Below are 25,709 nucleotides of genomic sequence, written 5' to 3'. Positions count from 1 at the left end.
TTTCTTTCAGCAACGCCATCACGGTGTCACGCCACTTAGAGCAAAGGATTTGGAAAGTGGTCTAGGCTCTGTACATTTTGATACTGCGAGATCTTAGACAGAGCGATATGTTAGTTACAAGCCAGTGAGGTACCCCAGTCCGCATCTCCTGATTCTCTGCAGTGGATTTGAGAATAGAGGAAGAAGATCAAGATGTGGCTGCAGCTGCAGCTCCTTGGTCAGTGAGACAATACATGGGTCTGGCTTGGTCACCTGAGGTCCGGACAATTTAAGCACTCCACATCCATGGATGACAATAGAAAATGGTCCGCCCGATAAGAGCGAAAAGATCCACCCGCTGCTTGAGCACGGAGCAATGGAGTATGATCTAGTGGAGGAGACCAATTGACCGCGGATTACCGACGGTTAATTCCTGACTCGGGTCGTGGACAGGCCCATAATCCGTGTGTGATTTTTCTTCTATTCGTCGTATTTTCTTTTCTTTTTCCTTCTGGTATGAACTCGCTTGTTGTTGATTTGGAATATTAGCGAGTCATGTTTCATGGCCTTAAAAAAGGGTCCCAAACTTGAGCTGGTCTAGGGAATTATCCACTGACCTTCATGACCCATCGTTATGATACCGGGTAGAGCGTTTGGTTCCGTTATTTAGTCTCCTTTGGTTTCACTCAACGGATTATCGAGCCTGTCGTTACTGCGAATTCTTTTATTTTCATAATTTAGATTGTTTTCTCCTTCTACGTTTTTACAGTCCTAAGAAGTGGGAAGACACTTCAAAAAACCGGCTATCCAGCGCCAGAAGCGCGACACCCACGCAGTCAGTCAGTTCTAGAAAGTCAGAAAAGACTGAGATGAGCATATTGTGGAACATGCCGCACGCGGGGGTAACACTCCCACGGCAAGGGGTTCCGTGGGATTCAGGTAATTGGGCCCTGTTGTATTTAAGGGGAACAGCTGAGTTCCCAGCAGAGTAAGCGGTTCATGCAAGCTGGAGCCGAGGGGCCACCAGCACGATCTGCCTGTTAGGGGCCGGGTGGGTGCCAATAGTCCGAGCCACCGGCACCAAGTTCTTAGCCACCAAAGCTAAGAAAGAAAATGAAAACCAGACGATTCATTTCCCGAGAAAAGGGTGGATTCATGTTGAATTTAGAAGTTCCCAAGACAGTAAGTAGTACATGATAATGTACATAAGTCTCCATCTGGCTGGATATTAGCTCACGCGCACACTGTATCACTCAAATCAATGGGTCTGACAATCCACGCAGGCTGCTTAAATGGGGCTGGACGGGTATACAAGACACTCACCACCCCACTGACATGCAGGTTAGGCCTATACCAACGTCGATTATGATGACGGGAAAACAAGGAAATCGGGAAAGACGAATCCTTAGTGGATGGGAAGGTAGCTGGGTGAGGGAGTTCGACGACGCCCCCCGATGCAAGGTGCTTGGGAGATGACCCAGCCCTTAACCGCTTCCGGATTAGCGGGCCCCTTGGGCAAAACCCTTTTGGGAAACACGCGGATCTCGACGGGGGCAAGTATTTGTCAACCTTAGTCGAGGCTCAACATGACCACTCCCGAACTCGACTCGGGACTATCGTCACGACGGTGTACTAAGCTGCTGACGCCGTAGTACACCTACTAACCTCGCACTATTTTATAGTTTGGCGGACTATGCACTCACTAGGGGATTTATGAGTTCGTCCAACTAAGGCAGTAGAGGGCGATCATTAGGGCTCAAAACGTCATTAGCTCTATTTCCGAGCCTGTCATGGCGGGTGAGCCCGGGAATATCGTTGGAAGACGCTATGGAAGCACTGAGGAAAATTCGCCGTGAACATCAGTGGACTGGGGTTGACATCCGTGAGGCTTCCGTTATTACACGGACACGGTTCTTGTCAATGCGTCTTCCGGCGACACGAGGTAATCTTCCGAAAATTGTCCTCCAGTCCAGCTAGGTAAGCCGTGGAGGCGTCTGTTGGACAGGGAAGGGGTCTGCTGAGTACATTGCTGCTTCGCGTATGGCTGACTTGGTTTTTCAGTGGCTGAATGGCATTTTGCCTCGGACAATTCTACTCTCTAGGTATAGCCTCAAGGGCCTGTTTCCCTTTTCTTAAATTTTTCTCTTCTCTTCTTTTCTTCTTATTTGGGTGTGCTTTCCTCCTTCAAGCCACTGCATCTTGTCAAGTTAGTTGTCGGGTGCATGCACCGGTATCATCGAAGCACGTTGGTAGTGCCTGATAATTATGTTCCAATTCTTGAACATATCGCAAACCTTGACATACCTTAACAAATTACTGCACCACGGCCTCGAGGCCGTGCTCCAATATCGTTTACTTGACTTATCTCTTGGCTGCCTAGAGTATACCGACCTGTCAGATGGTGTTCTATGCGAACCAGATTACAAGGAAGCGACCCGAGGACTGGCCACAAGAAACACAACCACTCAGAAAAAGGCCTCTTCTCGACTGCTGATCTCGCATTACGCTCACTTGTTCGGCGAAAGAGCCAATCAATGCTGATTTCGTCACTCGGGCATCGTGAATCTGGCTGATCGCCGACAGGTCCATGTGCTGGTATACCCAATCCCTGCGCCGAGGGAATTTGCGCGAATGCCAGAGTCACGGTGACCTTTCCAAGAGCCTTGCGCAAGTCTCTACGCTGGTCGGAAGGCAATTCCATTTTAATCTGTATCTCAGTGGGTATGTATGTTCCAACTACCACATCATGTGGGAAAGTGGCCCCTTGTGCAACCATGCATATCCTTTCTCCCACACCCTCGTGATGGCTGATAAACTAGACATTGCCTCAGCTGCAGTCGTAAGCTAAAAACTCTGGTCTCAGTCGGAATCTGAGTCAGGGCTGACCTGTTTGTTCGACTAGGATCCGCCTAAGCGAGTGTGGCGCCTTCGAAAGAGGCTAATTTTATCTCAGGGACAGAATCTGCTGTATGATAGTCTGAGTCTTGGCAGGCTAATCAAGAGGTTATATGTCAAGAGTTTGACCGACGAAACTCAATGGGTTAGAGATGATCCGTCATCTGTGGATGGTGATATACCCTGATTGAGTAATCCCGAATGAGGGATCAACTCCGGAGAGTCGGTGAAGACTTGTCAAAACCTGGATTTTCCATGCTGCTGTATTCTTCTTCAGCTTTTGTCTCCTCTCTTTTTCTTCTCCCTTCTTTCGTTTTCTTCCTTCTCCCTTGATCTCGTAGACGAAACTCCTCGGGACGGTCCGCGAAAACTGTTTCCGAAGAAAGGGATAATCAATAATTGGCACGTACCAAGACCCTATCGAGAATAAATTGAAAATAAACACTATTTTGATAGGCAAAGACATTACCTGACGAAAATCAACCGGGTCATATACCCGGCTGGTTTATCGAAGTTTCAAATGTCGCTAAACCTTGGTTAACCTCACCTCACAATAGAACCTTTTCCTTATTGTTTTTTTCAAGAGATTCTCAGGGTTCGCATTTCACATATGCCAGTCAAGTTCTATTTCCAGCCATGTGGATACCCCCGTTATCTAAATAGAAAATCCAAAGTGGCTTGTTATAAGCAATAGATGTGTATGCATGCATGTACATGCCTAGATTCGGTACATATATCTATCGAGCGGCTTAACGAATATCCATGCCGTCGATCCTCGTCTTATGCAACTTAAATCCCTCAAGTGACCGCACCACTTTTGCTCCTACTTACGGAGTATGTCCCTTAAACAAGGTAAATTCCTCTACACAAAGCAGAGTGATTTAGTAATTGCTATTCAATTACCAAATACCGCAACATCAGCAGCAAAAACAACACGAAAAACAAACCCGTATAGAATATACAGTACATACAGTACATACAGTACATCCCAACAATAGCAAACCCGCAGCACAATGCTCCGAGCAAATCTAGACCCCTCAACATAACCTTCCCAATTATAAAAGTACTAAACACACATTGCTTAAAAAGTACCCAGAAGTTAAACACAAACCCACCTCATATCCAATAGTCCGTCCCAGTCCTGGGGGTGTAATATTCCTTTTAGGAAAATTGATATCACACCATGGTAGATCCCCTACTCAATCTAGACAGCCCATCACATTCCATACGAAAGTCTAGATAGCGAGTTTTCAACTCAATTGACGGAGGAGAAATGCAAGTGACGGTCTAATTCAAAACAAGACATCACTCGTTCAGCCCTCTGGGACCCCTCAAATTACATCACAGATTTGGTAATGAGCATGCTGTATACGAGAGGCAGTATGTCCTCGTTCCCCTTTTTGTATTCTGGGTTGGTGGGTTATTACCGTTGTCTTGGGTATCTGGGATAATTGAACTCGTCTCCACTGGGGAGGCATTCTGCGTAGATGTGGGCGCTAAATTCAGATTTTTTTTATGTTAGGGGTTCTATATTGCGAGACGGTTGCTGATGTGATTGCGATGTGATATGTCTTTTATTGATTCCTATGTAGAGGAGGGGCCAATCAGCTGGACTATTGTGGATCGAGGGCGTGGCGGTGATGGAGGAACTGAAAGACTTTTGTCGTTTATTTTTTTTTTTTTTTTTTTTTTTTTTTTTTTTTTAAATTTATTTTCTTTCTGCGGTGATGGCGTGAAGCCTGGTGATGGTGAGGCTCGTTAGCTGTGCGAATGCCTGTACGCATGTACGCATGTATGTAGGTATATGTTTGGGTGTCTATGTGATTAATGCTACATGTAGAATGCTTACAGGGATGGGATTATGGTAGAACTAGATACATGGTCTACATCAGTCGGTCCTATTGCAGATGCTGTAAAGAATTTCCATATCATAATGTCTGAGTAGATGTGTAGACTGCAATATCCAGTGGTATATACAATGCGTGCCTCTATGGCACCGCCTTCTCCAGTCCATTACGTTCATTTCTTCCTCGACGGCCGAGCATTCTTCTCTCTCCTCTGCTGCTTCAGCTTCCTTGCCAGTCGGATATCATCTGTAGATTTCAGCTCGCTCTTGCCACCTGCAGCCGCGCCTCCGGCCTTGGACAGCTGGCGCTGCTTGGCCGCTTCGCCCTTCTTCTTCATCTTCTCGTAGTCGCCACGCAGGCGGTCAGCCGCCTTCGGCGCCTGTTCCTTCCGGTGCTGGAAGCGTCGTCTCCTCATAGCAGTATTGAGGTCATGGACGAGAGCTGGAGTCTCTTCCTCACCCACACGTGGCATACGGCCAAGACGCTTGCCCTTCCTCCATGCGTCGAATCGTCCGCTACGGAAGGTGGAAGCAATTTTGGCACCAGATTCACCCTTAACAAGATGTGTTCCCTTGGAACCATCTTCATCATTCTGGCGTGACACGTACTTCTTGTGCCGCTTGTCCCAGCGCATCATGGTACGGGGTTCGGCGAACCCGCGAGCACCCTCATCACCAAGCAGATCCATTGTGGCACTGCGGGAGGCTTGAGTAAAGTTGGCATTGGTACCAGTGTGCACACCATACGCCCTGTCTTCAGCCAAGTTTGTACTGGAGGGGGTGTAGGACATGAAGTATTCGGGGTTTTGGAAAGATGCTGCGCTGTCCTTCTTTGCCTTGCCGCCGTTATACGAGGAGAAGGTAACCTCAAGATCTGACTCGGACGCCATCGACATGTTATCGGGCACGCCTTCGCCAATATCCTCCTCATCTTCATCTGGCTGGGCGCCCGTCTCCTCAGTTTCGTTAGCTTCTCCTTTGTTTCCGCTGGATGCATCCTCCACAAAGTCTGACTGTTTCTCAGCCATCTCCCGTTTCTTCTTCTTGTAATCAACGGTAGTCCGGATTCTCTTAATAGTGTCGATGGCTTCATCGCCTTCGTGCTTGCCGTTGCGTCGGTTGTGCACCTCAAAGATGGTTTCCTGCGGCCGGTAGCCTCCAATCCGTGCAAGCATCTTCTCACGCTCTAATTCCATTTGACTTCCTTGGTCATTGAAAAGAGGATGTACGGCTGTCCAGTTGTCGGAAGATACAACCTGTTTTGCTCGCTTAGCACTTTCAAGAGAAGCCGAGTTTCGGGTTCGCATATAGAGCTTCTCTCCCTTTCCAGCAATGGTCCGTTGACTGTAGATGTCGGCTTCATTTTCCAGTACCTTTGTAACCCATTCACAGCTTGTGGACAGGCCATCCCTAGGCAAGCTGCCGACCACTACATCTTCGGCAAAGTTAACCTGGTCACCATGCTCACGGCCAATGACAAGTCTCCTTCCAAGGAACAGTTGCAAATCAAGCATATAGGGGGCATCTGCGTCCCGGACCAAGCTGTAACTCCAGCCCTTTCGGCCCGCACGAGCCGTACGGCCGACACGGTGAACAAAGATCTTTGGTTGAGATGGGAAGTCGTAGTTGATAACGTTAGCAAGAATAGGAATATCAATACCTCTGGCCGCAACATCTGTAACAACCAGGATATTTGAAAGACCCGCTCTGAAGTTCTGGACTTGAATCTTTCGAGCAGTCTGGTCTAAGGAACCGTAGGCATAGGAAACCGCAAACCCGGCCTCGCGAAGCAAAGAATATAAGTAATCCACATGATGCTTCGTCGCCGCAAAAACAATGGTCGAATACTTTGTGGGAGACTCCTGAAAATTGATGGCCTTGTCATCCCCTCGCTTCCTTTTCTTGAAATTCTTGAAATTCTTGCCATCACCCTGCTCCTTCTGACGCTGCGCAGCCTCAGTCGGGCCAGTGGGCATCTTAATGACCTCGTGGAGGATGTGAAGCAAAGCACCTTCCTTCTCTGATGACTTGACGGAGAAGAAGACATTTTCAAGATCCGGCGAGATCTTACTTTCGGTATCTAGACGAATAAGAGTAGGCTCCTGTAAGCCAGCACGGGCGAATTCCACCAGCGATTTAGGCAACGTCGCAGAGAACAACAGAGTCTGTCGGTTCGCAGGAAGGCCGTACAAAATTTCCGTAAGCTGATCAGCAAACCCCATCTCGAACAATCGATCAGCTTCGTCAAACACAACGTAACGAATGCTCGACAAGTCCAAATTCATCTCGACCTTCAAATGCAGGAAACGTCCGGGTGTCGCAATCACGATATCAGGATTACCGGCCATCAAACTGAACTGTTCCTCCAAACTATCACCACCAACGAGAAGAACCGACTTCAAATCCGTGCCCTTTCCAAGCTCCTTCACAACTTTCAGGGTCTGCAAAGCCAACTCTCTGGACGGCGATAGAATTAGTCCACGGGCTCCAACCTTGGTACTGTGGCTCTTCAACTTCTCGATCATGGGAATAACGAAAGCAGCGGTCTTTCCGGATCCAGTACGCGCCATACCAACTACATCCTGACCGTCCATAATCACGGGAATAGTCTTGCGCTGAATAGGAGTCGGAACAGAGAAACCCTTCCGGGTAATGGCTTTCAACAGGTGCGCATTCAATCCCATTGCTTGGAAACCACCTCCCTTTTTGACGGTACGACCTTTAAGATTAGAAGCCTTCCTGTTGGCCGAAGCCTGTTGCCCTGCGATGAATGCCTCGTCATCTTCGTCGTCGTCAATATCTCCTCCAAGGAAATCAAGCGCTTGAGGTGGAGCCGCCTTCTGTGGCCGCTTTGTCTGTTTTAAAGACGTATCGTTGTCGGAATCGCTGTCATTCTGGAAAAGAGCATTTGTGATATCGAACTCATTTTCGGACGCCGCTGGCGACGCTGCGCGATGAGGCATCTTGCCCTCTGTCGATTATCGTACCTATTCGCCAGCAAAGGCGGCGGGATAAAAAAAAAGGTTCACTGAGAAAGGGACCAAATTGCTGGCGTAGAAAACTTCATCAAACAAAACCTGGGTATCTCAAACAAAGCACCAACAATCCCTGTGAAGAGCGATTGAAAAGCGATTTAAAATGACGAGAAAAGACAATGCTCCTCTCCTCGTCCAATAATTGACTTCTTATCGATCATCAACTTTTTTTGTCTGTGGTGGAGAAAAAAGTCAAGGCGGTCAGGGATCAAAGTTGCTCCGGGTCAAATGCAAACTACTCAAACAGATCTGTCCCCGCAACGCGTCCAACGCGTCCAGAAGCGGTAAAATGGCGATAATTGCTTTACGTTCACGAAGTCATTGACGATAGAGCTTCAAGTGGCATAGCTTAGTTCAGCACAAATAATACAAAATGGGTGGGTACTTTTCTACTCATATCTATACTAGCTATCTCTTGTTTTGATCGGTCTTTATTAATATCTTCCAGATAATTATGGCTACGGTTCTTCCTCCTATGGAGGCGGTGGTGGCTTCGTGCCAGGAGAGACGAACAGCCCCGCCGCTGGAAAGGTATGGATGAGCTCCAGATAACGGATAGCTTGGGATACTTGATCTACTATTATAAGTTCAGTTCGGCTTATACTAAATCAAATATCGCAAACAGAGCGCAGACGGCAATAATACCACACTCCGCCCCATCACAATCAAGCAGGCCCTCGACGCAACACAACCCTATCCCGAAGCCGATTACCAGATTGACGGCGCCGACGTAGGCAGCATTTGCTTCGTCGGACAAGTTCGCAACATCAGCACCCAAAGTACAAACATCACATACAGAATCGACGACGGCACGGGCGAAATCGAAGTGAAACAATGGGTTGACTCTGCCACGGCAGACACCATGGACACAGATGACAGCAAGGCAGGCGCAGGAAAGAATCAGGTCGTGAACAACGGATATGCCAAGATATTCGGGAAATTAAAGACGTTCGGAAATAAGCGCTTTGTAGGATCACATTGCGTGCGGCCCTTGACAGATATCAATGAGCTCCATTGCCACATGCTCGAGGCTGTTGCTGTGCATCTTTTCTTTACCCGTGGTCCTGTTGGTGGCTCCGGTGGCGCTGGTGCCGCTGCTGGTGGAGCAGGCGGTGCTGATGCCACTATGGGTGGTGTTGATGATTACAGTGCTGGCAGAAACCTTCCTGCCATGAGCCCCGTGGCAAGGAGGGTGTACAATTTGTTGAAGACAGAACCTCAGAGCAATGAGGGTCTACATGCTCAGCTCATTGCGGCTAAGCTGAGTTTGCCCATGCCGGATGTCGCCCGCGCTGGTGATGAGCTGCTTACGGCTGGTGTGATTTTCTCGACTGTTGATGAGCAGACCTGGGCTATATTGGATTATTAGATTTATGGGGTCTTTTCATCGTTATTACCTATTTACTTATTCACGTCTATGCATATATGCCGGGAAACAAAGGTGCCAAATTCATGTCTTCGATGCACCGATAGCATACTTACGTTTCATAATCCCATGATAATTTAAAGCTTCGTTCTCCCAGTCTTCACCAGTCTTTTATTGAACACTACCTACAGCACTTATGGTGCTAACATGATATCAACAAAGCAAAACTCTATCCACTAAGTGAACGTTAAAGATACATCTCAACGTAGTCCAACGTAGCCTCATTCGAGTACACGGCCGTTATAAAAATAGATTCCAGAACCCTTTTCGTCATACCACAACTTTAATTAGGGATGAAAGCTTCAACATCATCCTCGACAGACATGGCAGTCGATGGATGGCATCATAAACATAGGCTATAGCGTTATCTCATCATAGTATGCGGACCGTCATAATTCTATGCCATTGCGTTTCTCTGAAGAGCATCTTGGACTGAGCGGTCCCAGTCGGTTCGTATTAAGAAGACCACCTCGATCACTGATACCAAGAAAAGGGCAAGAGCAACACCGGACCAGAGTCCTAGTAAGTCCCAGCCCAGTCCAAATGTAGTACCGAAGCTAATGGGCATTGCAACTGCATAGTAGCAAAAGAGCTGGACGTAACCGCCTATTTCTTGTCTGCCGATTCCACGGAGGATACCGTTGCAATTGGCTGCGAGGGCGTCAAACAACTGGAACGCTGCACACAATGGAAGGACCTGTGCTACGAGCTCAATCACTTCTTCTTCTGGTGTAAATAGTCGTGGGATGTATGAGCGCAGCGAGGAGAGCAACAGCATGTTGAGCATCCCTACGATGACAGCATATCCCATTGTCACTTTGGCGGAGATCTTAGCGGGACCAACAAGAGTTGCTCCGATGAGGTTTGCAACACGGGTACTGCCGGAAATTGAAAGGGGGAAAGGAACTTGGAACATAATACTGGCGATGGTGGAGAGAACTGACTGGGCAGCTAAGGGGGTTGTGCCGAGATACGACGATGCTAAGGTTAGTACTTCAAAAGCGAGGCACTCAGCTTCTACCATCACCAGACCAGGTAAGGCAAGCCGGATCATTGGACCCCAGTTGCGCAAGGCCTTGGTAGTAAATCCACTCCAACATTCCGCTCCGTCAATGAAATACACATAAAGGAACAAGAATAGCGGCATCAGATTGTCTGTAATAGCTACTGCGATAGGGGCGCCAACAAACCCCCATTGGAATTTCTATCATTTCGATTAGCCACAGTGAGGAAGATAGCTGCAGTTCGGGGTAGCTTACCCAAACAAATAGCCAGTTCATAAAGGCGTTAAGAGGTGCGCATATGAGTAAGACATATAGCGAGGCCGAAAAGAGTCCTTGAGCTTGTACATAACGCTTCCCACTCTCGAAGCAAGCATATCCCGGTGCCCCAAGGATGACAACCTTCAAGTATAAGCCAGCAAGCGCGGCGACATCTTTCTCCGGGACGATCTTCATAAGAATCTTGTCTGCAAAGAACCACAGTACAGCAATCGGGATAGTGATGGTGCAAAGGAAAAACACCATCTTTTGCATTTGCAGGCCTACCAACTTCTTCCTCCCAGAACCATATGCCTGTGCACATAGAGTGTCTAAACTGGTTGCTAAACCTTGGTATACTGCGTATCCGGTAATGTTCACAGTCATGCTAGCTAAACTCACTGCACCAAGCTCTTTCTTTCCCAGATGGCCCAGGGTGAAAATGCTGGCTACTGTCAACGAATATTGGAGCAGGAAAGTGACCATCAACGGAGCAGCGTTTTTACCAATCACCTGTGCTTCCCGTCTCCATGTTGTGTGAATTAGCCCAGCTGCGACAGCCTCTTCCCACTTCCTGTCAATTTCTTCATCATCCGTGGCATTGTATTCGCGACCACCTACGTGACTTCCTAGGAGTGCCGTAGTTTCTCCTGAGGGTGCACTAGTTGGAGTCACTCGCCGCCTCGCCCTCGCGTCCATAACATTATTATCGCTGAGAAGATCCCGCTCATCCTCAATGGCGCGTTCGCGTTCCCTGCGTGTCAGCCTCTCTCGTTCTGCAGTATATGGTACAACTGTAGCGTGGGAGACTGTAGTGAAGAAGCTAGGACGACGGTAAGATCCAGATAGAGAATGGGGGTTCGTGCCGGGCTGACTGTTTATCGCGCGAATAGTGGATGTCTCGGAAGCCTCGTCGTCAGTAGTAATCATTGAGCCCTCGTCGTCCGCATAATTCTCTAGATCTCGAGCAATTGCAGCCTCAGCGAGCGGGGAACTGGACAAGAAGCGGCCATGTAAGGCTTGTTCCTCTGCTGAGCGCAGACTATTACTGCGGCCCATTGCGACGGTGATGTAATTATGCGAAGGGTAAGTGGAGAGACGTTAAAGCTTGGTATGTATGGAAAATTCTAATTTAAGGAAACTTTCTCACCATGATCTAATGGTGCCAAAGACATACAATCTCGAGGGAGTTGTCAATTGAGAAATGCGGTGAATCAGAGAAAGAAGGGAGAAAGAAACGAAAACAGAAGCGGGGGCGGCGATGGTGTAGGTACTAGGTAGTAATCATATTACGCTCCATCAGCAGATTTTGCCTCTAAAGAGCTTTCAGCCATTGAAATGAAGTTGTATGGCCCGTTGTATGGGTTGGGTCCCACTTTCTCTGGCTCCAGCCGAATGCAATGGGCCGTTACTGAGTCACCCCGTATCGAACTAACGTTTTCTTTCTCCTCGATCAATACGAAGTAAATTTTGCTTGACATAAACAGGTATGATCGAGTATAATTAACAGACGAAAGGGATCATGCTGTATGCACTGTCCTGCAAAAGCCATACTAGTGAGCAGGCTTGCAAACAGCCCCCCGCAAAGCCGACCCCCACCATGAACTCCGGGAGGTGAGAAACGATCCATAGAGAATGGGTCGCGTGGTGGAGGTGTCGATCCAAGATCTGTTAGCGATGCTTTGTCTCGGTGCTGCCGCGAGATCTCATTCGTTTGATCCCCGTTGAGTGTGAACCAACCCAGTCAGCCCAAATTAAACCACGAAGAGAAACGTAGGCCAATGCTAGGAAGCCGACCATGCAGGCATGAGTGACATCATTCCCGATTGAGACTAGACATCTGAATCACGTGGGTCTGTCATCGGATCTCTGACATATGGAAACTCGATCCAAGAACATGCCTCTGACTCCGCCACTTCTGAAAGGGAGGATGCGACTTATTGTTATATTGTCGCGGTAGTGTTTCACCCTACTTCGGCTGGCATATCGCCTCCCAATATGCCAGAATCTACGACAAGCCAAAATGCTTCTGCTCTTCGGCCGCGGTTTAATCCGGTGATCAATCCGGCGAACTCATGCCCCGTCCTGGTAGACGAGTAAGCGCCTCTAGTTCTTATGAGCAATACTTTTTACTCGGGGATGTTCGAAGCAAGAGCAGGGGAAAAGAGAAGACTTTAGACTGACCCCAAAAAAGGCATCTAGAGGACAACCACCATATCTTCCTATCCCGTCCTTGGCTTGGAGCCTTGTTATTCGAAAATGTCACCTCCGACGCCCGCGATCACTGCGCCAACGAACGAACATTTCTCTCTTGGCTTCGTCTTTCTATGTACCTTGCGGTCGTTTCAGTAGCTATCATAATCTCGTTCCATTTCCATGGCGGGCCGACCGGGCTTGAGCGACGGATGGCTCTGCCGCTGGGTATTATTTTCTGGATCCTTAGCTTAGCCTGTCTGGTTAACGGGTTTGCAAACTATGTGCGGACTGTGCGAAAGTACAGCCGTAAAGCGGCTTTGGTACAGAGCGGATGGAAAACACAAATGACATTTACAGTGGTGGGGACCGTGATTCTAGGGAGTTGTATACTGTTCTTGGCAACGGATGCAAATAATAAAAATTAAGAATAAGGATATGGCTTTGTCGCTTAGTGGAAGATCCCGCTTTGATTGAAACAATGCACTATCGTAGGCGCATGTCATGATTAGATGCGACGCCAGATTGTATCAAGGGAGAAGGGATCTGTCATTAACCCTCAATAAATGAAGATAGGGTACTTATAAACATAAGATAACTTCTGTTCAAATATTAATAATGCGTTTGACTGGCCCATGCCATGGTATCATCATTTAGGGAAATAGATAGAAACAGCCGAAGAGCACCCGCTATGTTGCGAGACAAAACCGGGTAACATCATATCATCAGTCTCCGTGGAGTAGAATATCACATACGCCGGATACCTTTCTCGCCCTTGTACTTCTCCAGGGTTGGAGAGCCGAGATGGCTCCACCATTCGAACAACATCGAATTGCAGATAAGTTTGAACCAAGGCGTGAATTTCAACCCCGGCTGCTCAAACATCGTCTTCAATTCGTCAGCCGAGACGTACTTCGTGTCTCGAACCTCATTCGGGCTAGGCTTCAGCTCTACATCTGCCTGGATGAAGAGAATATAGTCGACTTAATAATGTTAGTTTTCGACGACCGGTGATCATGAAATGAATGTCAAAGGATATCAAACATACTCTCATGCTCTCCCCACTTCCCATCACTAGGAGCCTTGTAATGTATTCTCGTGAAGAAATCGAACTTATCCAGGGGTACTTGCTCCGGCTTAATTCCAAGCTCATGTTCCAACTTCCGCTGCGCAGCCCGCTTCACGCCCAAGATAGCGGCATCCAGCTCAGAACCGGTCTCGCCAGCAATTCCAAGAGGGTGAGAGCAGCAAGTGTTTGTCCACATATCTGGGAATGTAATCTTCTCAGTGGCGCGCTGTTGGAGAAGCAAGCGCTTGTTGGAATCGAAGAGGAACACGGAAAAGGCACGGTGGAGAAGGCCGCGGTCAATGTTGGTCATGAGGTGGCCTATTTTTCACCAATTGGATGAGCCATCAGTAAACGGTATTAGCAGAGAGGGGAAGAGGCAAAACGCTAGCAGGAAAACCACACTGCAACCCAGACGAGTAGTCATGTAGAGGGATTATCTTACAGGTCTTCTTGCTGGCACTTCCAATAGGCTTGTCATCATCATCCAGAACGATGCATACTTCATCCATTAGACGGACCTGTTCGTCGTCATAACCCGCCAGCTCGTTGCTGCTAGCTGCGGAGGGATTGCCATCGGCTTTTGGGAGGACTTCACGAGCCAAAGAAGTATCGACCTCTGGGAAGAGAGTGGCGACATTCTCCGCCGTGATTCTAGGGGGCTCGGTGGTTGTAGTAGTTACGCTCATTGTGACAGCTAAAATATGACGCTCACACAAAATAAAAATCCAAAGAGGGGTATTGTACTTATCGATCCGACCTTGAGGAGGGGGAAAGGGGAATAAAATAGTAATCTCCGCCATTCGGAGGCGGTGAATCAGGGCAAAATTAGTGGAGGATCTGGAACGCACGCTATTGGGCAATCCTCTAGCGATTGGTTGTATACCTAGTCACCTGCAATGTCACCCACCTTGCGCTAGCTGCACTTTTCATTTTGGTCACTCCAATCATCGCTCGGTCGAGAGTAGCAATTTGACGTAGAACAATCGAGAGCAATGGAACGCTGGATGTGCTTCCTGTATTAGATAAGGCTACCGCTGCGGGCACTTCCGTCTATCAGGTATAGACAGCGACAATGGTAGATCTAGGATGGCTATTGGATACAGTAGCACGCATATAGACTGAGCTCAGTATAAGCGCCTTATAGTGCTCATTGAGATCATCGCTATGTGTAGACCGTGCAGAGAGACAGTTCCCTGGGTTGTGCACTGTGGTGTAGCTTAAACGACGCTGCATTCTGTACTTATGTGAGCTGTAACATGTGCATGTCCATGAAACGCAAAGTCTGAGGGTTGGAAAGATACCTTGGGTGGTGCCCCGCATATATAAGATTACGGGATGTTAGCTGCAGCTATCCTCTCAATTTAGTAGACGGGTGGCTTATAGTTACGCTGCATATGGTCGGCCCTAGCGGTCAATATCCAAATATTCAGCCAGGTGCTGGTCGTACTAGTTCTAATTGAACTTATAACGCCTTGGTTCCTATTGGCATGGACCGAGCTAAAGATTTCTCTTGTCACGCTTAGTGGACGATACAGTCACCAGCTACAGTTTTCTGATATGACCAATGAATGAAAGCTGATTGTATAAGAAAGCACACAGTGGTGAAATCAATTTGACAGGACCGGACATGCATACATTCTTTATCGCCGTGACAATCAAGAGCATCCGCAACAAGATGTCCGAAGACGTAAGCACTTCATCAAGGGTAGTGCGGGTTTGCACCAATCTGACGGAGGAGTGCAAAGTATAGAAAAAAAGAAATGGAGATCTCAAAGACTGACAGCACCTAATGGTAACACGGCGGTCTGGCTTATGCCTTAGCCTGCGTTCGATTACTAGTAACATCAAAATCGTGGCCTTAGGAATCGACTGCTTGTCAACTTTGTAGCGATATATCTTTGTAGTGATGTGCATACGTTGAGCTACAAGTATGCTTCGGAGTAAGGTACCCTCGGCTGCACTACAGAGATGCCGTCTGCATACTTATTGACGTAGCTGCGAGAGTATGGGGAGTGCGAAATCCTTCCTGAGTACTGAAATTGGCCCTCTTTGGCATATGCCTGTACTTAATAGTTAGTGCTATGCTTATGTTGGTTTGAAAATAACCAAATGTCTCCGGGCCACATTCAAAGAGTACCTCGATTGGGATTAGTGTACCCTTCCTCGGCAGCCTCAGCTGAACTGAGACAGGTTCGCACATTGAATTGTATTATTGTAAACGTATCATGGTAGATACAATATCTAAGCATAAATCCACATAACCTGGGGTGGCAATACGTAGTAGTAAGGATTGTTGAACCAATCACAATGTCCAGGTATTGTCCCTTGCTTGGTCTAGCGTGTGGCCCGGGGAGATAAGGCTCCAGCTGGAGATCCAACTGTACCGTCAATCCATGGTTTTCGATCCAAAAATCCCAGTTACGATCCTAGAAACTTCCCGTTTCTGGAGGTATATCGCGAGTCGAAATGACTCATTAGAAGACGATTCCCCGTTTTTTAGGTACTAATATATGCAGTAGGTACTTACCCTTGTTAGAACATTTGAATGGCTCCAGAATCCCTGTACAGGATTAGCATCGGACTATTCTCCGCCTATTAAAATCCGACCTCTGACTTTGCACCCAACACAAACCAAACAAACCCAAACAAACCACGCCGGAAACTGCGCGTTTTAACCCGGACTACGGCTACAGCAAGCCGGACTCGAGAGATCTAGGGGAATCCCCAGCATGTTTGCATCATGAGGCACAATAAGACCGCCTAAAATCAATGTGATGGTTCTAGTAACCGCAGTCAATACGGGGTCATCTTCACGTTATTGGTTTACTGCACACGGTGTCTAGACTGGCAAATGAAAGAAATGCTCCGATGGTCGATGATCTGCAGGCCTCAAGCGCGGGATGACAAATTCTTCCATCGGTCCCCAGACCTTCATTTACAGTTTCCTTTTCAGGAAGTACTACTCCGTACTTACCTACGTATATTCTTGTCCCTAGGTATGCCTATTGATTATCTCGCGCTATAGTATCCCGTCGTAGGTTCTGTTCACCCTTAAGAAGTACGCATTCCATTATCCCCACAGCAAATCGCGAGAATGATCTGGTCCACACATTCTTTACCAACCAGCTCATGAGGCTATCGAAAACTTGACTCTGGCTCCCCCAATCTCCGAAGCCAGATTAGATGCTATAGCCGTAGCCACTAACCGGCGTTGTCTGGGGGCGCGCTTGTTTAGAACTAAAAGATTTAGGGCTGCTCTTCCAAAAATTTATCCACCTGTGCTACATTTAGTGCGGATTGTCGGCCCGGAACTTCAGACGGCCGGACTTGCTTAACGAGAAATAACCTGAAAAGCGCAAATTGACTCGTTCCAAGTGCAATATCATCGTAAGGTTCTGCTATTATGATATTGATGATCATGACAAGTATGTCGACACAGGCACTAAAATGACTGAACTAGACTCTTCCGGTTCTTAGGTATGGACGGAGCTGCGAACTTTACTCCTCCGCACGGATACTTTGCCTCCCTTCGGCCGTTGCCCTGTATTTCGTACTAGACAGTGAGTAGTTTGGTGAATACTTTGGTGATCGCCCGGGTCGCGTACGGGGAAGCTTCCGTAGTAAAATACTAGGTCTTATTAGCTTGACAATCATAAGAACTCAACAAATGAGCTTTCAAAGAAGGTGGTCATTGAGTTTTGCGATGGTGTGGACCTGCCTAGTGTAGTAGTTGGCGTCTATAAGGTTCCAAAGCCGTCGACTCGTGCACGGAACAGCTTAGCTGACGTGAATATCCCGTTGAATCCTAGTGTGTCCCGTTAATAAAACGGAGAGAAAAAATATGAAACATATATATATATATATATAATAAAAATAAAAATAAAAATAAAAATAAAATTGAGTGAATAAATAAATAAAAGAAAAGTAGAAAGAAGAGGGAAAGGAAAACAGCGAGAGAAAGAATAATCTAATTCAAGACTGTTGAATAACATGTGCTGCAAATTCATATGTTCGAACATGGGCCAGCCATGCAATGATGCTCATTTCTATAGGCCACTGATGCTGTACTGGCTTTAAAACAACAGAGGAAAGATAAAGAAGGAAAGAAAGAAGAGAAAAGAGAAAGTAGTCACAATTCCAATTCGAACAACATTCCTCAAAATCAGTGACTTGCAAAACAACTCTCATGAAGCAAAGCAGATAGCCACCTCGTCCTCAAGAGCATTCATTATGTTCCAGATAAGAGTACATCATTCATTGCTGAGCTGGAGAGTCATGCGTATAACCGTAACTACCACATCCGCGATCAACGCAGTAATGGCTCACTATATATCTTGATTGTTCTCGATCACTGTGCCAGACATATAGCTATTGCTTTGGGAAGGACTGTCGTCGTTTGTTTCTGCCGCGGGAATCTTTGGGAGGGAGTTCAGATAGATGCTTAGATGCTTGAATTACTTCCACCTCTCTGGAGATGTCCGTTTTTCGTGGTCTTCGGTGACAGCCATCTGACTTGTGTCTGTAAGATCAAACCATATTAGCTTGCGTACACATATACATCATGGTAGATTAGCTTGTTTACCTCGAGAGTGTATCTTGTCGACTGAACCGTTGGCCACAGTCCTCACAACCGAATTTTCGAATTCCATGATGAATCTGCTTTTCTATCAGCCATGTATCTATGAGGAAATCTCGATTCAACTCACACTAATTACATGTCGCCGAAGGTCAGCCTTTCTTCCGAATGGCCTATCGCAGAACTCGCAGTGGTACGACTTTCTGAGGCTTGGGTCATGCCTCTTCATATGTTCGCGACAGTTAGAGCGTCGGGTGAACCGGAGACCGCAGATGGTACATTCAAGGCCATTTGCAGATAGTATCTTGCACCGCTCATCGGGGAGTTCGCTGTCGCTTTTCGCCAACTGAAAGACTACCTCAACGGGCGCATTCCTTGCAGTAGGCTTTCGGCTCTCATCCCCCTGACGTCCCACATTTGGATTTAGTTCGACCAAAGTACCATTGCCGTTATCAGAAAAGTGTTGAGATTTAAGATAAGCACTGTCGCTCGCTATGTGAGGGATTTGCGGTACCGGATCGATTCCCGTAGAGTCACCGACTTTTGTCAAAAGGTGTTGCTCCCAATTGTCGTCGGGTTCTTCCTTCACTAAGGGCTGGATCTCGGAACTAGCAACGTCGGATTGGGGCGTGTTCGGCCAGAAGCGAGAGGATGGGGCACTCAAAGTGCCAGGATTTCCCGCGAAATCCATAGCAGAGCCATAACCGGATGGGGCGTTAAGAGTTTGCGGGCTGTAATAGGTAAGGGGTGAGACAGAAACATCAGAGTGACCACCAAAAGGCTCGTAGCATGGTCCTGGGGAGAAATGACCGACGTCCAGCGTCGTCTCGAGAAGGGATTCGGGATGCATCAATTGATTCGGCCATTCGGTTACCGGCGATGAGTATGTGTCGGGTGAAAACAGCCTTAGCTGACTGGATGGGCCCTCCATCTCACAATGGGAGATTCCTAAACCAGTGGTCGACTGCGAGTTGCTTGGATAGCTAGAGACAGAGCACATAGGCGATGAATAAGCGGAAGTATCTTCCAGCATTATGTGATTATCCGGCGGCGATCGAGCGAAGGGCGACGGCGAAGAGAACGATGTAGGAGTCTGCTCCATGCTCAAGAAACACAACAGCAAAGATAAATGAAGATCAACGAATTGATACAGGAAGAATGAAGCGAATATGGGAGGTAGTGGCGCCAAAACACGATTGTGCTATCCTCACGCTTGTTAGACTTCTTTCTTTTGAGTGGGTAGTTCGCGGATTCGAAGACTCTATATTTGATTCGAAACGCGAAAGAGAGGGGGGTAAATATGATCTATATAAGTACTGGTGACTCAGTAGCAAAATGCTACTGATAGGTGAGGTCAGGAACAGGCATAGACTGTGGCTGATGGCGATCTCGATAAACCGAGCCATATGACAATTGGAAGGGAGTTTCCGCCGCAATGACACGATGAAGGACCGTCAAGTAGTGACCTTGACGCCTGGTCAGCCAAGGCAGATTCGACGGACTTGATGTGCATGAATGCGGTGAATAAGAGCCACAGAAGAGAAGAAGGGTGTAGGGGTGGGAAGTCTAGCTGGGGAAAAGGGCCGGACCGGGTTGTCTGCAGCCCATGTCTGTAACATTGAGATAGGCGCGATAATCCCAAATCATGCACAATTCCTTAGCGCCGAAAAAGTGTGATTAGGCCAAAGTATCAGTCATTGCCGTAGGGTTGGGCAAGACAGTGGTAGGCATTGTTTTTGATTAACAATTGGAGGAGCCGCCATTGTGGCCAGGGTTAGTGGGTTTGCCCGAGTAGGCTCCAGGCAAAATCGGAAGAGAAATAGAGGGAGAAAAAAAAAATAGCTAGCGGGGAGTGGGAGACAGGGGTGTCGAGTAGTGTCGTGTCATGTAGTAGGAGAGCAACAAGAGAAGGCTCATCTCGACGGGGATGTTTGCGAGTGGGTGGGTTCTGTTCGTTTAGATTGAAAGGAAGAAAAAAGACCGCATCAGTTCAGCACAACCAGCGCTGAGCAACGAAGGTACCACTACCACCACCACTACAGTAGTAGTATGCATGTATGGGTACGGAGTATGGAACGTATGGAACGTATGGGACCGCTGACACTCCCCCGATCACCGCTGGCCAGTCAAACACCAGCGCACACTTCACCCACTGCTCTTTCATCAAAGAGGTTTAGCGACGACCCGACAGTCTGGTAACCTTGCCTTGGCAAAGAAGCAGTGCGTGTCTCCCAGTCTGATTGGTAAACACAGCCGCATGATCCGAGGAAAAAGGGGAGAGAGGGGTAGGAGACTAACGCAGTCCGTTATGGAGGAGGATAGAAACGAATTGGTGAGAATGATGGAGCCTCCTGTTTAGGCAAGAGGGGCTCTCCGGCCACCCAACCCTTGATGGGACCAGGAAATAATCATATCTCTTCAGGCTCGTCTTGGTATTCATCATGAATCAGTTGTTCTTCTATGCAGGTAACGTCGGGGCTCGGGCTATTGTTCTTTCCCGCTGGGTGAATTTTTTATTTTTATTTTTTTTTAGTTGATTTTTTTTTCTTAATGAGATCATCCATATTATTTTTTGTTTACTTTCCCCGAAATTTCTCATTTTCTATTGACGATCAGCATAAAACCCTTTTGATCCATGAGTAGGTGCGTCCACTGTTAGATGCCACTAACCTTTTCCTGCCATGAGTTTCATCCGGTCATGCAAATAATATGGGCGTTGCTGAAGATCATACGAGCTGAGACAGAATCAATATTCGTCCCAATTAATCATTGGGAAAAGTAGGCCTCCAATTATTGCATACGCCACCCCTCCAAAATCACAAAAGCTTCGGGGAAAATAACCAAAAATCAAAATCAGATAAAATCTTAGAAAATATATATGAGAAAAAAAAAAAAGAAAATTTTGAAAACACATAATATAGGTGATTGCTCAATAACAATCTACCCTGGATTATTTCCAAGTTGGAACTGGTGAAATGACCGGTCTTTGCGCTAACTCTTTAGGCGAGCAGCAGTGCGTGTGTATATGGCAGTGGTCCGTTCGCCTTGTCTTGTACTCTGTATGTATCCACGTTTGGTCCAGTCCCTTTGTCCCCCTAACGTTCATTATTGTTCATTATTGAACTCGGTGATGAAAGGCCACTGTGGCTGCAACTCGCTCCACTTGAGTGCGCAACCGTTCCACCTCGTCGATCATATCTGCGAGGTCAACACCCCCGGCCGGGCCCGGGTCTCGTCTACGCACCCCAATATACTGCTCTGGGTTAGGTTGTTTTCTCGCCCTACCGGAACTTAGAGAACGAGCATCAGCGGTGGAGAAAGCCAAACCCGTCTGGATTGATGACACGGGGCGGCTACACCCCCGTGCTGTGGCTGTCGGGGGCCATTGAGTATTTCGCCGCGAGACATAGCGGCGACTAGATTCATAGGCCCAAATGAGTGCAACAAAGGGGAGGTGCGTTGCTCTGAGCAAGACGATGCGCACCCGGCGGATATGCTCCGCAGGCAGAAAGAGCCTCAATGGGCGGATACAAAGCAAAGGGATGAGGTTCTGTGTATCAAGGTTCCGTGGTTAGCGGCATGGCCGAACCACAACACCCTTGCAGAGTACTAACCAATGGTGGCATAAAATAGGTTAGTCTTCGAGAATTGCTGCTTTCCAACACGTAAATAGATAACCTGGTCCTACATGTCAGCGGGGAGTAATAGTAAGGAAATTAATACCAGTAAAACTAACTGAAAAAGATATTCTTCGCGAGCGTGAGCCATAACCTACGATGGATAGAATGTTGGGTAGACAAATCAGCATTCTTGGACGAATCAGGCTGGGATGCCCCACACTAGATTAAACGTACCCCTTCAAGACTCATACTCATGAGACTGACCAAAGAAGAGATCAGTAACAGGTTCGTCATCGAGACGAAAATTAGCCTGTGATTTGCACACATCAGCTTCCATGTTTTTCGTTTGATGTAACTAGTATTCTCATGCCAAGAATCGTGGGGTTACCGACGTACGACCCAAAACGGCACGTACAAATGCACACCCAAGGGCAAGGAAAAAAAAAAAAAAAAAAAAAAAAAAGGGGAGAGGGGCGGGTAGGGTAAAGGCAGCGGCACTGAGTTAGATAGCGCCATACTATCTCGAAAATCTTTCCAAATGTCGAACGTGATCAAAAGAGTATGCGGCCAAGTTCATGAAAAGGTACATGTGGCGCAGTATACTCCGTACTGGAGAGACTCACATCAAACCGTAGCCGAAGATCGGGGAAATCTAAGAATTAGCGCGTCAGTCAACTTAACGCCATGACCAACCGATTTTCCAAAACCCCCTGTAATTTTGATTCGGGCTGCATGACAGCTGCTTAGCGCATTGTACTTACTTCGTGAGCGATGTCCTAATATCCAATCATTTCAGCCACCATTAGTTTGAAGAACACTTCTACGCCAACGAAATACAACGCACAAAGCCTAACACGTTCGATCTGCCTCGCGTTGTTAGTAGGAGCAGTCCAACAACAGGGGGTTCACCGCAATACCCAAAGAACACCTTCACTAAAATCCAGGACATTTGCCTGAGAGAAAGTCGGTCACGGGCAAGCATGGTGAACGTCGTCAAGAACCCTGCAGCGCCACAATGTCATCAAATGAGACTACCCTCGACGCTCTAGCGTGCCTCAGCGCCACATACCAATGTAAAGGACAACTACAACGGGCATAAACCGGAAAAACGACTTTGTCTAGACCCGAACGATTATTCTTATCAGCTTCTTCGTCATCAGACTAGCTTGGGCGTGGTACCATCTCCTTCAAAACCGGTATCTATTCATAGTCCTTGTCAGCTCGTTCAATGACATGCGTTCCTTTAATGCAGGGTCGGCGGGCCCGACGTACCAGACTCCCAAAATAGGAATTGAGGCTGACAAGGGAGCATATCCTGTTTGCCACCGTCAGATCCTAAACATGGACTTGAAACTTAGTAACATCGAGTAAAACTTGCCTTGGAACCAGGAATAGTGCCTCTAATGAAAGTATATCAAATGACAAGTCTGTAATGTAGTCGCTATCTTTGGCCAGCCCGATGATCCCTAGACAAGTTTCGGATTTAGCATATAGAACGGGGCGAAACTAGGGGTCGCTCACCCCGATGGCACAGAATCCTAGTCCAGCTGAAAGAGCTGAACAAAGGGTAAGGCAGATTCACAGGGGATAATGACTCACTTGAAATGACGAAGGCAAGTCCAGTACCTATGATTCCCATATTCCACAGCTTCCAGAAGTCCATCTGGTAGAAAAGCATTCCCGCATCTGCCATGCCGCTTACTTCATCATAAGCGAAGGCAGCGATCCAGAAATACATCAGTGTTTCAAAGATTCCTATACCCGTGGGCTTTCGTTCAACTAGAACCGCATAGTATAGGATTAAGAATGAGACAAAGAAAGCTGCTTCAAACGCTTTGCGATATACTGGAACCCGTAACCGAGAATAAGGATCCGCCGTCCTGCATCACGACTGCACTTCAGCAACTGGACGAAGCCTGAGAAGCATTAGACATGTTACCTTTTATTGAAGAAGTGTGGCTTCTTTGTCGAATGCACACTCAGGGTGTCCCAGAAAACAATTTCTCCTTTCCAGATATGATCAATGACTCTCTGTACCACTTTTTGGCTCAAAAACTTTTTTGCGTGGGCAATAGTTGCAATTTCTAGAGCATTCAGTCCAAAAAATAGCGAGAATTTCTCCAGTTCATACGCATCATATGTTAAATCGTGGGATCCTGAATTGTCATCCTCAAGCGAGCTACCTAGACGCCTCGTACCGCCAAAGAAACGATATAGAGACGAGGACGAGCCCAGCAACAATGGTGCCCTTTCATCTTCTTCTAGAGTCCGGTGATTAGTGGCGGCAGCCGAGGCATATCCAGAAGTACCCATTTCCGCTTGAGGAAGGTTGATAGCCTTCTGTGTGGGCCATGTGAGTTCCTCAAGTAGGTATACAAGAGTTTCCCGCTGATTAAGGTGACAGACAAACTGCCAGGCGACATATTCACAAGCGTATCCTCGACTTTCACTTACGCCCCAATCATAATCAGCAGCATTATCGAATTGCCACTTCAGGATCCTAAGACGAGTGAGTTCAAACTCCTCTGATGAAGGAGAGGCGTAAATATATCAAAATAAACTCACATTAATGCAGGAATAATATAAGTATTATGCGAGCTTTCCACTAAAGAATGAATAAGCAACCTGAGACTATAGCCGTGGGAAGTAGATCCGATTTGTTCAAAGGTATATGAGACATCAGATACAGTCAATGTCAAATAACTAGACAAGAGCATGTCAGGGCCATGTTCCAAGCACGACAGTGAGTGCAGAAATTACTTATATAGTTTTCGGACCACGTCAACTAACGGTTCGTTGTCATCGATGATCGGAATTTCGGGATGATCATTTTCATGGCCCCCTATTGACGACGTAGAAGAATCCAGATTGACTGAAGGCATAGTGGTCATTGGTTATCCAGAAGTTTGCCCTCGGGGTCGATGTCAGGGCCGTTCAGCCCAAGTGTAGGCTTTACGACAGAGGAACCTGGGAATAATTAGCGACACCATCACTGGAAGCATGATCGTGGTCGTGGAACGTGGAGCTTCTTGACCGATTCTGTACCTTCAATAAAGTGGAGGATGGCCTTGGTGTATATTGACGACGAAATTCTTTGCGGACTGATATCAGTAGCATAGACTCAAGGTTTATCGAAGTCCTTTGACTCGATCTTCAAGCACGTAACTCGTGATGAATACTTGCAGGTATCATAAGTCAGCGAGGGGCACGAAAGGTGGAGATATGCAGAGCAGAATAAACGGTGAAGTAATACAACTCCATAACGGGTTGACAGCTATCAGTAAGACGGGACCGGCTGTACTAAATCGTGTCGTCTGATTGGATAAGGCAGTATTCTTGAGCCTGATAGTTAAACAAGCTTTCCCCCTAGTACGGTACGCCATTGCGTCTATCGGGCACAATCCACACCTCAGGCATCCAATCCTCCTAAAGAATTAAACATACATTTCTACGGCCGAAATTTAGCAAGTGGAAAGGTATAACATTCCTTCAACTTTATCTGCAAACCTTTAGCGATAAGTTACTACATATTATCGAACGTCATGCATCTGCAAGGTGCCGCTCGAATCAATTTTCCTATATCCAATTTATTTCTGTCTTTGTTTTTCTCCAATCGCGCTCCTTGTTCCCAAAAGATTACCAGCATTACCGCGTACTAGTAACCTGCGCCTCGTGTCAATACGTACAATTTACGGAGCATAAATATTACACCGCCCGTATCATGTGACATGTACATTACCAACGACGACACCTTTCAACGCGTCAACGTCAACTTTGCAAGGTATGACTGCCAAATACTCGTTTTTCTGTC

At 47.2% G+C, this 25,709-nt stretch overlaps 9 protein-coding genes across 9 annotated transcripts; 2 read left to right on the top strand and 7 right to left on the bottom strand.

The window, feature by feature from the left end:
• Positions 1–4,893: 4,893 nt before the first annotated feature.
• On the bottom strand, positions 4,894–7,683 carry F9C07_4654 (P-loop containing nucleoside triphosphate hydrolase protein; the record flags this gene model as incomplete). The annotated part of the gene is made up of 1 exon (XM_041285218.1): positions 4,894–7,683. One exon carries the CDS (start codon positions 7,681–7,683, stop codon positions 4,894–4,896), a length of 2,790 nt encoding a protein of 929 aa, XP_041144307.1.
• A 519-nt stretch (positions 7,684–8,202) lies between these two features.
• On the top strand, positions 8,203–9,124 carry F9C07_4653 (single-stranded DNA-binding replication protein A medium subunit; the record flags this gene model as incomplete). Its single annotated transcript, XM_041290687.2, has 2 exons — positions 8,203–8,286; positions 8,381–9,124. Coding segments are annotated over 2 exons (828 nt in total), but the record flags the coding sequence as incomplete, so codon positions are not given.
• Positions 9,125–9,270: 146 nt separating this feature from the next.
• On the bottom strand, positions 9,271–12,335 carry F9C07_2281708 (MATE efflux family protein subfamily). Its single transcript, XM_041290679.2, has 2 exons — positions 10,441–12,335; positions 9,271–10,385 (listed from the first exon to the last, which is right to left on the bottom strand). Exons 1-2 carry the CDS (start codon positions 11,497–11,499, stop codon positions 9,579–9,581), a joined length of 1,866 nt encoding a protein of 621 aa, XP_041144305.1. The 5' UTR covers positions 11,500–12,335; the 3' UTR covers positions 9,271–9,578.
• Positions 12,336–12,438: 103 nt separating this feature from the next.
• Positions 12,439–13,061, top strand: F9C07_4651 (uncharacterized protein; the record flags this gene model as incomplete). The annotated part of the gene is made up of 2 exons (XM_071511247.1): positions 12,439–12,536; positions 12,635–13,061. 2 exons carry the CDS (start codon positions 12,439–12,441, stop codon positions 13,059–13,061), a joined length of 525 nt encoding a protein of 174 aa, XP_071364905.1.
• Positions 13,062–13,380: 319 nt separating this feature from the next.
• On the bottom strand, positions 13,381–14,388 carry F9C07_2230536 (isopentenyl pyrophosphate,dimethylallyl pyrophosphate isomerase; the record flags this gene model as incomplete). Its single annotated transcript, XM_041290678.1, has 3 exons — positions 13,381–13,616; positions 13,682–14,020; positions 14,145–14,388. 3 exons carry the CDS (start codon positions 14,386–14,388, stop codon positions 13,381–13,383), a joined length of 819 nt encoding a protein of 272 aa, XP_041144304.1.
• Positions 14,389–17,895: 3,507 nt separating this feature from the next.
• F9C07_1384223 (uncharacterized protein) lies at positions 17,896–19,506 on the bottom strand. The gene is made up of 3 exons (XM_041285217.2): positions 18,409–19,506; positions 18,285–18,358; positions 17,896–18,221 (listed from the first exon to the last, which is right to left on the bottom strand). The coding sequence occupies exons 1-3, from the start codon at positions 19,378–19,380 to the stop codon at positions 18,071–18,073; spliced, it is 1,197 nt and encodes a 398-aa protein (XP_041144303.2). The 5' UTR covers positions 19,381–19,506; the 3' UTR covers positions 17,896–18,070.
• Positions 19,507–20,404: 898 nt separating this feature from the next.
• Positions 20,405–20,718, bottom strand: F9C07_4648 (uncharacterized protein; the record flags this gene model as incomplete). Its single annotated transcript, XM_071511246.1, has 2 exons — positions 20,405–20,514; positions 20,577–20,718. 2 exons carry the CDS (start codon positions 20,716–20,718, stop codon positions 20,405–20,407), a joined length of 252 nt encoding a protein of 83 aa, XP_071364904.1.
• A 675-nt stretch (positions 20,719–21,393) lies between these two features.
• F9C07_2230534 (uncharacterized protein) lies at positions 21,394–22,192 on the bottom strand (the record flags this gene model as incomplete). The annotated part of the gene is made up of 4 exons (XM_071509861.1): positions 21,394–21,828; positions 21,893–21,956; positions 22,015–22,049; positions 22,133–22,192. 4 exons carry the CDS (start codon positions 22,190–22,192, stop codon positions 21,394–21,396), a joined length of 594 nt encoding a protein of 197 aa, XP_071364903.1.
• A 1,106-nt stretch (positions 22,193–23,298) lies between these two features.
• F9C07_4647 (uncharacterized protein) lies at positions 23,299–24,780 on the bottom strand (the record flags this gene model as incomplete). The annotated part of the gene is made up of 5 exons (XM_071511245.1): positions 23,299–23,364; positions 23,406–23,778; positions 23,838–24,398; positions 24,464–24,601; positions 24,659–24,780. The coding sequence occupies 5 exons, from the start codon at positions 24,778–24,780 to the stop codon at positions 23,299–23,301; spliced, it is 1,260 nt and encodes a 419-aa protein (XP_071364902.1).
• Between the last annotated feature and the right edge of the window lie 929 nt (positions 24,781–25,709).

The sequence above is a fragment of the Aspergillus flavus genome, chromosome 3, assembly GCF_009017415.1.
Source record: "Aspergillus flavus chromosome 3, complete sequence".
Taxonomy (NCBI): Eukaryota; Fungi; Ascomycota; class Eurotiomycetes; order Eurotiales; family Aspergillaceae; genus Aspergillus; species Aspergillus flavus.
Note: the sequence above shows the minus strand (reverse complement) of the source record. Positions and strands in the feature narration are given on the sequence as shown.